Raw genomic sequence first — 13,069 nt, 5'->3', positions numbered from 1 at the left:
TGCAATAAGCATAATTTAAAAATTATGAAAAGACTGAAATTTTTTTATGTAATAATCTAGTTTGGAACAGTTAGCTAAGCCCCGCCCCCTGTTGATCTGGCTGACTACTTTGAGACTCAAATAAAATGTTACAGTAGCTGGTTGTCCTCTGCGCGCATCCCCCCCAATCCCTGCACACACAATGTTAATAAGGAAAGGAACATTGCAATGCATTGTGGGTTACATAGTCCCTGCATGCTGTCTGTAAGCTGTGGACAAGTTGTTACAATTTGTAACATCTGTGTTTTAGTCCCTCCTCCCCTGCCAGGATTGCAAATGATGCAGAAAGAGAACGATTTTGCGCCTGGATTTCAGCATATAAAAATGTTAGGTATTCATACTTTTTGAAGGAACAGGTTACAGTGATAAGTATATTAGAGGTTTCTGTGTTGCGCTCTAACAAATGTTGGATCGTAAGCCGGAGCTCCCCTTTAAAGGACAATAAAAGCCAAAATCCCTGGGGGTACTGATCACTAAGTTGGGAAAAAGTAAGAGTTTAAATGGCTCATGCAGAATATAATGCGGCCATTACAACTCTTCTGCCCAGTGTTCCCCTGAGCTAAAATAAAGGGGCCCCGTAACAGAGCGAGGGAGGAGTTTAGGGCACGGGGCCATGATAGGGTTAGGAAGAGGGCCCGGGAAGGAAGTGTTAGGGGTGAGGGATTGTGGGTATTGTAGTCCAAAAGGTGATTGGCCGCAAGGGGGAAGGAGCAGAAGTAAAGAGGAGGAGCGCGGAGGAGAGGGGCCATCTTGTTTCCAGCAGCTCCCACCCGCCCTCCCTTATTTGGGAAAGCAGTGGGGGGGGAGGGAGAAGGTGAATGAATGGAACATAGTCGCAGCCGGCGGAAGGTTAGGCCTGAGGCTAGGGCTTACAGCCATAGGGCGGTGGTAAATGGGGGTTTCTAACCTCAGGGAACTGTTTGCGGTGGGGGGCAGTTACAGCTTCCACAAAGCAGCCTTCAGCGGCTTGTTGTTATTATGTTTTCAAAGAATAAGTTATGGTATTTAATTACATTAATAGGTTATGGTTAAATGGGGTTGTTTGGCAAATTTGATATTGTTGTAAATAAACGGGCTGCGGCCTTTTCTACCCAAAATGGTGGTGTGTGTGCTTTCATTGTCCAGGGGCAGAAGGGATAAGCATAAGGGGATGGTTTGCCTGGGAGGGCCCAGGAAATTGACGCTGCCCTTATCATGGTTTGTACAGGAGTACAGATATTCCTGTACTGTGCATGTGCTAAGGAGAGCACATTCATTGGTCTAAAACAGTTGCATATGATCTGCAAGGAGGAGGAGCCGTGACCCAGAGTACTAAGTTAGTAATTAAAATCACTAACTAGTTGGCAATATCAACCTACAATCAAAGTACTCAAAATAATTATAAATTAAATAAAAAGTTCTACCCTCTCCTTTAGTTTAAATCTAATGAACAATTTTCTTATAAATGATCTCATTCCTTCCTCTATCTCTGGTTTTTTTAAGATTATAGGGGAGTTTATTGCGATAAATCTCCTCTATCACGTAATCTGCAAATTCTATCCCACCGGCAATAAAGTGAATCGCCAGTGGGAAAATATATGCATCGCTTAGTTTTTACAAAGTTGCCAATAGTTTCCTCACAAGGCAACTTCGGAATAAAGCGCAGCGTAGGTTTTCCCACCATCAATTGAATTAATAGATGGCGGGAAAGTATTTGCAGGAGATTAGTCGCTCGCGGTAGAGGATCTCACGTGTCAGCAGCCTAAATCATACGATTATTATATTCTACTACTTTTAGTTTCATTATTCACAGCAGTCTGCAAAAAACAAAAAAAAATTAAATGTTTGTTTTGCCTATTAAGCAATTTAGAAATGTTTACTTGTGCAACGAGTTGTATAATAGACTTTAAAATACAAGCTAGAGGACTGAACAGACTCTTGTGAGTGAATTTTGTACTAATTTTCTTAATGTTATTAACCTAAAATCCACAAAGCTAAAAGTCTGACAAAGACAACATGGCCTTTGCAAAACTGGGGAAAATAATGCAAGCACATAATATATGTAATATTTCCTCACACTCATCTTACTTGCCAGTAGGCATTAAGGAGAAATAAAAATGGTCAGTAAAACTAGTTTTACTGTTGTCTTAAGTGTGCAGTACATGACAGGGGATAAAGGAGGCTGCTGCAGTGCAAAGAGTTCAACACTTACCTTTCCTTTTGCAATATGACTTTGTCCACATCTTGTAATGCACATTGCTTTAGGCAAGTGAATAAGTCCAGTGTAAGAATGAGCAGTGAAAAGAAGTCCACAAGTGGCCATGTAAGCAGAGACAATACAAAGATGGACAGGGGGCTACAGGTTTATTTGGGAACATGATTTTAAAGTGTCACTGTTTTTCCATCCCAAGTGTAAAAACAAGTGGCAATGTGTGTGTAAAAACCTTTTAGGTCTACTTTAGTCTGCCTTGCAGCATTGGGGTCCAGCTATTAAATCCAACTAGAGGACAATCTGCAAAATGTTTGCAAGTTCTCCAACATTCATACATACAGAAACTTGAGTGCGCGCGAGTGTGTGTATATGATAGAGGTTGATGTGCCTAATGTACAAAGTGTAATAGTGAAAATGGGGGCAACTCAGACCCTTCAGACCAAGTTGGCAAACAATGCAACCCCTCAAAAAATAAAAGAGGTGGATGGGAGGAATGCAGTTGCATATAAAATGTTATTTTCAGGAACTAAGATTTTTAAATGTACAGTTATATATTTTGTAATGGTACCATAGGCTCTAACATGCATGCAAATGTTTTACTAGCATCCCTGTCTGTCAAAAAGCAATTGCTTCTGTGTAAACATAACATCTATAATACAATGGATAATCTGCCTTAGTGTTACAGCACTGAATATTTATTTCCTTCCTCTCTCCTTGAATTGCTGCAGGTCTCTGAGCTCTTTCGAGTACAGATGTAAGCTTCCCCCTTTCCTTACCCCCAACTTGCACGTCTGAATAAGGTGCAGAGTGCAGCTACTCGCCATCCAGAAGTGCTCTGCGCATGGGCACTAAGGGTAATGGCTCTTGTACTTCAGTTGAGGGACATCCCAAATGACCCCTAAGAAGCTTGTAATGGTAGCATATAAAAATAAAAGTATCCCACATAAAATAATATGAATATAAAAGACGTCCCCTTGGAGTTTCATGTCCTGTACAAAAGCATTCAGCCAGTGACCTGGTCACAGAACTCCTTGGGTAAGTGCTTTTACTAATGACACAAGGTTGCCAAGTGAGCGGATCTTCTCCTGATATGCCTACCAATGGGCAATATCGGGCTAATCCGGACATTTGGCCCTAGGGCCAAAATGACCGAATAGAAATGGCAGGTATAGGTGCCGTCAGTTCGGGGACCACATCAACGAGCCAATGCGGTCCCCGATCTAACGGAAAAACCAAACCTTGCCAATCGAGATCTAGCTGATCTCAGGGCAGATGTCGGTCAGGCAGGCCTGTCATTCGGGCCAAACATGGGCAGATAAGCTGCTGAATTGGTCTAAAGGACCGATATCGGCAGCTAAAATTGTCCCGTGTATGGCCACCTTAAGACTCTAATTCACAAGGCTCAGCTTTATGAGGCAAGGACAAAAACTTTGGCCAACACTGCTCTAAATTATAGGTTACACTTCAGACTGAGGTTTTTATTTTGTATGGAAGTTAAGTTTGTCAGTTAAAAGATTAACAAAAGCATTTGAGAATATGTAAGCCTTATACACCCCAATTTAGCAGCGCTAAAGTAAAGAGACATTCCACCAACACAGTTTTTAATGCAAATCTTTGAGAAATTTTAGCACTTAAGCAGTAATAAAAATGATACTATAAAATCATCAGCATCCCACTAATATAAAAATGAATATATCTTACCAATGTTTATAGGTGAAAAAGAAAAAAAACACAAGCATATTTCAGATGTAACCTACTAGATAAAGTAAATTGTGAGTTTAAAAGTCACTAAATACTGCGCACTGCTGTGCACATTACTGTAAAATAATAAGGGTAAGCACAAGCATTAGCCCCAGATTTTAATGGTATTTGTGTAAAGAAAGTACAGTTCCCATAAATGATGTATGCATAGCCTACAATCACAGTTTCTTTTAATATTGTATAAAAATATAAAATAGATGTAGCATCCCAAAGAAAATACTATTCACATGGGTGGAGTGGGAAGGTAGAGTATGAGAACCAAAGGGTCCCAATAATGTTCAAATAATGGAAAATATAAAGTGTGCCTAAAAGTTATGAACAAAACCATTTACGCTACACAGGATTAACCAGACATCATAAGCAGCAGAATAACAGAATAACATAGGATGCACACCAAATTCCCAGATTTTCTGCCTCTGTGGTTTTATTATGAGTCGTATAGTTAACTGCATTAATCAAGTATACAAACATGTTTTCAATATTGTGCATACAATCATTTTTAATTGTCTACATTTGCAGTGTAATTCTATGCACCGTAAGCCACACATTTGTCCTGTTCCAAGAATGGTTGCTGCAAATAATAAATTATGCCGATAACATTTCTTTCCTATAATTGTTCTTTTGTAAGTGCATGTTCTATATGTTAAGACCTTAAAAATATTAAAGTATGTTAAAACAAAACCCACCCAGAAACATTTGAACATCATGCCATTTTATTGTTAAGGCTAATAGACTTAGGATACCATTCAAATTAGTCAGTTGGGGTAAATATAGAGGAAATGAATTACCGGTACTAAATAAACGACACAGGAGGCAATAAATTGACACGACAAATAAATAAAAGTCTAAAGCACTCCATACCATTAAAATGTTTTAATGTTGTTGCAAAAACACTATGCAACAATCATCGCTGCAGTTAAACACCTTAAAAGTCAGCGCTTGCAATTTCAGCCCCAGATTACAAGGTAAGGAACATTAACTAATATAGTGTCCTACCAGTTATTTCTCAACTCAGACCTAGAACATGTTTGTGAAATAAAAAAATCAATTAGTAAGAAAAAAAAATGAAAATATTAACCTCTGCTTCAATGTAAAGTTTCCAGAATCTGCCAGAGCTCGGGAACTGGGCAACAAGTCGCTCATATGTCTTCCGTGCTTTGTCTATAGGCTGATTCTAAAATTGAAATAAACAGCATTTACAATATTATGACTGTGTGGGAACATTTTAGAATCTCCTGAATACAGCCACCTTTGGTACTCAAGGGAATACATAATGTAACCCTATGTCACTAAACCTGTGCCTCGCGAATGAGAATGCTCCATGCATCAAGGTCATACGGATTGTCTTCCAATTTCTTTCCCGCTTTCTTCACCTTTTCCGGAGCATATTCAGCAGCCTTGTGGGGAGAAAACAGATAACAGGATTATGAACAGAATTACAGGTAATTTGGCTATCCGTGTATCAAGCAGTTTTTTATGCATTTTGCCTGTACCGATTCAGCAATAACATTCAACACATTCCATAAAATTTACTATATAAAAACTACTATATAGTTTAAGTCGCTCTGGATGTGTAATTGTAATATGGCATTCACACATCCAGCACCTTTATGAAAGAGAACCTTCAGTGAACTGAAAGCATACAGTAAGCAGCTTTGCTCAAACACACCCAATACCTTTTATTTAATGTCAGGGCTGCCCAAGAGAAGGACTGCAGGCTGGATATTGCCCCCCACCATGAATTTTTAAGGGGCCCAGTTTTACCCAGGAGTGCACAGAGCAATAATCAACTAATTATAAAACCTCAGAAAGCAAGTGTAGCCAACCAGCAGGCACCAGTCTGACATTTATTTAGGAATAACAATACAACATTGAGAAGCGCTGGGAAAGGCTCTTCTATAAACCCAAACACAACACCCTAAACATGTCTGTAATGCCTGAGTAGTATGTAATCATTACGGCATTATGAGTATTTCTGGTCAGCCAGCTATAAAGTTTTAGGTAGGCAATAACAATAGGATGGTATAGAAGTAATAGACTCAAAGATAATGTAACAACAAAGAAAAAAAAAAAACTATATGAAGGCACAATCCTTAAGTGGTGACTGTCACCTGAACACATGGTCTCTCTGAAGTTGAAGGTCATTGCCCCAAGAGCTTGCAGGTTATATCCTTGACTATAGATGCAAATGGCCCCACAATATCAGAATTGACTACAAAACGATCAAAGCTGCACGTGGCCCAATATACATCAAAATAGAGAACACGTATTTACATCATGCACAGTGCAGAAGTGCATTGTGTGTGTAAAAACAATTATTTTAGTGCTGGAGGGATTGGGGAGGCACATATTTCTCTCCCCCAATAAGCCCAATTTTTTCCTGCCCCTCTTTTTTTCCCTGGGGAGAACACTGCATTACACTGTATTGCTGGCTTGTCTGGTATAAGATACAGTCTACTGAAATGTCCCTCTTGCTGGTCTAGGAAACGTCACTGCACTGTATTTCTGCTCTTACTGCATTTACACTGTGCATATTACACCAAAGGACTTATAGTAAGTACTATAAGTCCTTTGCACAACATTACTGGGCTGATGGAGGGAAGAAATACAAAGAGCCAAGTAGAGTAATGCTGCCGGGTCTGTACATGGTATTACACAAAGCTCCCCTGTATTTCTGGCCTGTCTGGTATTATATAAATAAAAATGTGGGGCTTGGAATAAGTGCAGGTAAAAAGAATAAAAGGTGGTGTCTGGATTATTTTTTAAATTCTGTAAAATGACATCATTAGATTTTTACTTTTCATATTTGGAACTTATATGGGTGCACAGCTTACAAATCTCTGCAGCGAGTTTGACAGATTAGGGGAGGTCCCAAAATGCATCATTCTAATTGAGCTCTATATAAACCCAATAACAGCCATGCTACAGACATCCTTAAAGGGATACTGCCATGATTTTTATGGGGTACTTTTTATTTCTAAATTACACTGTTTTTATAGCAAATAATTCACTCTGCCATTTAACATTTTATTCTTGAACCAACAAATGTATTTGTAGCTGTAATATTGGTGTGTAGGCGCCATCTCAGTGCATTGTGCCTGAGTCTGAGCTTTCAGAAGGAGCCAGCGCTACACATTAGAACTGCTTTCAGCTAACCTATTGTTTCTCCTACTCCCATGTAACTGGAGGAGTCCCAAGCCGGACTTGGATTTCTTATTATTGAGTGCTAAAAACTCCCCTTGACTAACATTTTGTTAGCCATTTAAAGGGGACCCCTCACCCAGATATAAAAAGCTGTACAATAAAAGTACTTTTCAAATTAAACATGAAAGCCAAATTATGATTTTTTATTAACACATCCATACAAATTATAACTTCATTAAAAAATGCCAGATGTCAATCATACATTGTATGCCCCGCCTCTTAGGTACTGTAGATGTCAGGTGACAAAAAACAATTTAATTTCAGCTAGTGGGTCAGTCTTTAGAACATATACAGTATAGTACCTGTGTATAGTACCTGTGGGATGAAAACTGCAGCAAAAGTTCAAAGTTGGTTCTTGGGTAAAGTTTACAGCCTGCAGATTCTTCTTTTTTTAGTCTTCAATTCTGCACTGCCTCCAGTTTGCAAAATCTCCCGATCCCTGTCTGCATCTGCGCCTTGATTGGTCAAAAGATCAGAGCACAGCTAATTTCTGCAGAACCCGGAGAAGATTTGCAGGGCAGTGCAGAAACGGAGCCAGGTTTTTTTTTTTTTTTTTTAAGGTGCCAATGAAGGTTTGGGGAGGCTTAAGGTGGCCACACACGTGGCGATCTGACGATGTTTCGTGCGACCATCGGTCGCACGAAACATCGTCAGATCCGCCACACACCGTCAGGGCTGAAACAGCAGATAAGGAGGTAGAAACAATAGGATTTCTACCTCCTTCTGCCGATTCAGTCCTGCCGGCAGATTTTGGTCAGGCGCCCGATCAAAATTTTCTAACCTGGTCGATCGGCGAGTCGGCCGATATCAGCAGCTTCCTGTGATATCGGTCGACTCGCCGACATGCCATGCACGCACCGAATATCGTACGAAACCGATAGTATCGGTGCGTGTATGGCCAGCTTTACCCTCTAGCCTTATTGAAAATCCGCCTATGCTTGTTATAGTAGGAACCTTGTTTCCATTGCCTTCATACTGTTATGGCTATGTAGCCACAGCCATAGTGCCGCCCATTACGGCCCCAGTTCTACATCCCATGAATACACATGGACCCCTCTCCCCAGCAACACTGGTGCCTATAGGCAAAAGTCAGAAGTTAAAGATACAGTAAGTAACTGTGCATGGGGCCGCTGCCAGAGGGGGATATACACATATACATATAAATACACACAGGCACATTTACTATATGGCACACAGAGCTGTGCCTCGGCTTCTCTCCGCCTGCGCTTTCTCTGATGCCCGATGCCTAGTTGCCCTTTTTCACGCCAAAATCTGCCCCATGTATCTGCACCCAGGCCGACGCAGTGCCAGTGTGTTTTTTAAAATGAAAAAATCCAGTGCCCGATACAGAGCAAAGCATGGCGAGGAGAAAAACTGGGTCTGACTGGGGGGCCAAGACATTGGGGTACTAGTCTGGTGGGCCCTGGCCCTCGTGGGGGGACCGGTTTGGGGAAAAGGTTTTTCATTTGCCAAGATACACAGTGGCACAGGGGGGTGAGGGTTTAGCAATGGAAATGATGGGAAGTAGTTAAAATAATCAAATTAAGTTATTCCGCTAAGGGGCCGCATCCTTATATGCCTCCATGGCACTCTATAGGTTAATTCCCCTTCGCAGCTCTAGAGACATAAAATACCTCAGGTTCCCCTCAGTGCTAAATTAACAGAAACCTTATTTATTATTATTATTTATTCCCAGTTATTTATATAGCGCCAACACATTTCCGCTGTGTTTTACAGAGATTATTCATCATTCACATCTGTTCCTGCCCAGAGAAGCTTACAATCTAAGGTCCCTATCACATTCACACACACTACGGTCATTATGCCTGTATGTTTTTCGGAAGCCTGATTGGTTGAATGATTATTCAATAAAACAATGAGTTTTATTATTCAATAAAACAATTAATGGTTAAATTCCCAGCACAATGCCACTGCCGGTATCATAACAGCATGAAATTGTGCCCTGGGTATAAGATCGCCTGCGGTTTTTAATAAACTGATTTTGGCCCCTTGGCAACCTCTGCTAAATATGTAATGACTGGCACACTGGCAGCTAAAAATACATTCATGTATATGGGTCTCACCTACTCACCGGGGGCACATTCTCCTTCTAAGAGCCAACGTGTCGCCCTCTGTGAGGGATCAGCTATGGCCTCTTCTTTCATTTAAATAGAAGGAAATATCAGCTCATAGAGGGGGAAATTGTTCCCCACTAGCGACACTAATTGTCTTACCTCCTACCCCGTCCGGTGAACCTCTTCTTTAAAAAGGGCACCATCCCAAGGTACTACTCTTCTGCTGAGTGGGCCGCCGCCATCTTGTTCCTGGCTGTCGGGTGTCCTCTTTCCAGGGCACAATCACGGGCAATACAGAACATATGCCATGTGTGAACTCAAGCAGGAGACAACTGGGAGCCAGGGAGAAGATGGTGGTTGTCCCCTTCATGGCAGGTGTCCGACTCCCTGGAATAAGATACATGCCCAGGTGGCTGAGCAGTATAGTGAGAACCAGTGAGCCCAAACTGGCCATGTAGGGACGGTACTTACTGCTCTTACACCAAGCGATGGAACCAAATGGGCCACAGCCCTATCCACTGATTAGATATTATATAGGGTGCATTGCCAGTGTGTGTGGCCATTGTCAATGACCAATGTGTAGCACACTATTATGTGTAGGAGATAGCTCCCAGCAATATTTCTACACACAAGCACCCATCCCAGTAGAACGTTTCTATGCCCAGAAAGAGATATTGCCGTGTCGAGAACCTGAAACACCACAACATCAGCACCCCCACCCACATACCATTTATTTCTAATGACTGACAGATGTCTTTGTAAAGGACATGTATGACTACAATAATAATGTTAGAAGCTCCCTGTTAGCCCACTCTACAGTCTAGGTTGGTGATTTTCTGAAATCTGCCCACCTTTGAGGTCCAAAATATGGTCAGGTCCCCATTAAATGGAAGACATTGCTGTATGGGTCATTCCCTCATAATTCCCAGACTATCTAGAACAGCAAGTGAGTGTTCATTTCAGTTCTTACCCTAAGTGACCGTCAAACTGGGCTTCCAGGAGTATCTACAGTAGATGAGCAACTAGATATTCTACCCACATCTCACCTTCAAACAGGTCTTCTCCAGCCAGGGCCATATATTTTATATAGGCACCCAAGGTGCATATACAGAAAAAAATGCAATATTTAAAAATCCCTGTGCCTGCCACACTTTTGGATAAATACGGAACCATTCATCTCATTTATTCATTCATGGTGGGTGTATGGAGGTGGAGGGTAAGTAGCCCTCTCCTATGTGCCCTGCATATGTGCCGAATGCGTAGGTGAGGGGGCGGGAGGGACCAGGACTGCACCTAGGACCCAGTTGGCACCCCCAGCATTGCCCCCAGTCACTACTCAGCGCCACAGCTCCAACTAACATTCTCCATAGTTTGCATCAGGATTGCTAAGTATTATTTTTGACCACTAGAGGTGCTGTTTCATGGGAAAACTTCAGCTACAGATCTTGCATTCAGTGCAGACACCCTGCAACTTGCGTGTTTTACAAGTGCCCCTAAACTGTCAAGTAATCACTTTGTTCTGTGTCAGTGTGTAAAACCCAAAGTGTTGAAACAGCGGTACAGAACCAACCTGTAGCCAATCAGAGCATTGGAATAGTGAGGATACAAATGGTAACAGAGTCAAATACAATACAAAGCGCCACTGTGTTGAAACCAATGGAAAATGTCCCATAAACCAAAAGGAGAATAATTCCCCTCTTAACTCTCTGAATAATTTGAGTCAATATATTCTACACTGACATTAACTCTTTCCACTTATCACCTTTATCAATGAAAGCAAGATCTGATAGGATGGGCCGAGCCAGTTCAGCCAGTGGCACCAATCATTGCCTATGGGAAACGGACTAATCCATTCAGTTGTGCTCAGACCTGTCTGGCTCTAATAGCCAATGTGGCTAACCAGTGGAGTTGTAAGTGGCCAAAGATGACTACTGCCCATTGAGAAAAAAAACCCACACCCCCCCAGGAAGTTCCTTTCTGCCCTACCCCAAAACCAACCTTGTCTCTCCATTCTGGGCAGAGGCCGATATGGGAATTACAGGCAGCAGCAGGACAAACAGAGCCATTAGTGCCGGCTCTTATCATTGTATCTGTGAGTCTCTTAAATAAATCAGGTGCCAGAATATACAATACACAAGCAAAGCAAAGGGGGGGGCACAAGCCCCTATATGTGTATTTATATTGCCATTCTTAAGGTTTAGGAGCCAATAGGAATAAAACAACCAATTCTGATAAGTTTATTCTCTCACTGAATAATGCCTGCTATATATAAAGAATAGATCCCATCAATAAAGCCCTATAGGCCCCTCCTGGGGGGGTTCTGCTCTGCAAGGGGTTTTAGCATGGAAGGTCCCACAGCACAGACACTGCGCACAGAAGACGCTACACATATAGTGAATAGGCCCCATATATACAGCCTAGGGACAGGCATTCTCATCATATAAGGGACTATTCTATTGGGCCAATACTCACACTGGCACCCTGCACATAGCCACTCATGCCCTGCACTGGCACATACTGTATATATTCAACACACAATGTCAAATTTAACTCTGTACGTGCAGTTTGACTTTTAACCCCATCAGTGCTGTGCAGTGGTTACACATGCTTGCAAATAAATGCCTACTAAGAAGGTACAACACAGTGGTGCCAGGGCTGGCATACAATAAGGGCACAGTGCAGGCACAACCCCCAAGCTTGCACCATTCAATTCAGATCTGCCCAATCTGTGTCTAATTCCCAGCTGCTGTTGTACTACAATTCCCAGCATCCCCCATCAGCCTATGGTGGGAGTTGTGGTTTAACATCAGGAGGTAGCACACCATTGGGGATAAGGAGACAAAAGCATTTGGTGGGAGAAACAGAAGCCCCTGGATGGGGGTAGAGGGGCAGCAGCCAGGCTAAGGGGGGTAACTGGGATATGCCTGTATCGGTGTATGGGGCAGATAGGGGAATGCTGCAATATGACAAGACTACACAGGTACATTAGGGCCCCCATTAGTGCCAGTCTTACCTTCCATGGCCCGTACGGGCATCTGCAGAGCTGCCATCACAGCCACAAAGAGGAGCAGCGATGCCCACCTTGCCCATGGCATTGCAGCTGTCGGGCACCCCTGCCAGCCTCTGCCTATGCACCCAATGCACCGCCCCTCATCTCCCACAGTCCCCGCCGGAGCCATCAGTGGGGGGATCGCACATCTACCCCAGGGGATCCAACCCCTCTGGGTCACAGCTCCGGAACGTTGCGACTCATTGGCAGTCAGGTTGCCGGCCCCCCGGGAGATCCTCCGCTGCAGCGTTAGGGGCACATACTGCCGGCTTGGCACTGGCTCAGGTGGGGACAGGTCGGCCCAGGTAGGGTTGGCTTGGCCGGCTGGAGGTTGGATCGATCGCTCACCGTTTGCTGTTGCTTTGGGGATGAAACTGTCATTGCAGCCTAGAGACGGCTTTTCATTGAGAAAGGGATCACGTCGCAGGCAGGAAAATGTGAGGACACCGAACGTCTGGGGAAGGGAGACACCTAGTGGCGGAATAGTGCAAGTGCATAGCCGGGCGCAATAGGGTAGCGGAATGCAAATATTAGAACAGATGTGAGTGTATAGGAGCGTAAAGGGTCATGGGAGTCTATAGGAGCGTAAAGGGTCATGGGAGTCTATAGGAGCGTAAAGGGTCATGGGAGTCTATAGGAGCGTAAAGGGTCATGGGAGTCTATAGGAGCGTAAAGGGTCATGGGAGTCTATAGGAGCGTAAAGGGTCATGGGAGTCTATAGGAGCGTAAAGGGTCATGGGAGTCTATAGG

General features: G+C 42.9%; 1 protein-coding gene across 1 annotated transcript in view; it reads right to left on the bottom strand.

The window, feature by feature from the left end:
- LOC100491871 (cleavage stimulation factor subunit 3-like) overlaps positions 1-12,700 on the bottom strand; it is a 39,968-nt gene extending 27,268 nt beyond the window's left edge. Inside the window, exons 1-3 of the mRNA XM_031901325.1 lie at positions 12,668-12,700; positions 5,287-5,388; positions 5,070-5,165 (exon numbers count right to left, since the gene is read on the bottom strand). Coding sequence (XP_031757185.1) covers positions 5,070-5,165; positions 5,287-5,388; positions 12,668-12,700 — 231 coding nt within the window. The remainder of the gene's footprint in view (positions 1-5,069; positions 5,166-5,286; positions 5,389-12,667) is intronic.
- Between the last annotated feature and the right edge of the window lie 369 nt (positions 12,701-13,069).

The sequence above is a fragment of the Xenopus tropicalis genome, chromosome 4 (genome assembly GCF_000004195.4).
Source record: "Xenopus tropicalis strain Nigerian chromosome 4, UCB_Xtro_10.0, whole genome shotgun sequence".
Classification (NCBI taxonomy): domain Eukaryota; kingdom Metazoa; phylum Chordata; class Amphibia; order Anura; family Pipidae; genus Xenopus; species Xenopus tropicalis.
The sequence above is the reverse complement of the archived record's forward strand: the minus strand, read 5'-3'. Positions and strand labels throughout refer to the sequence as shown.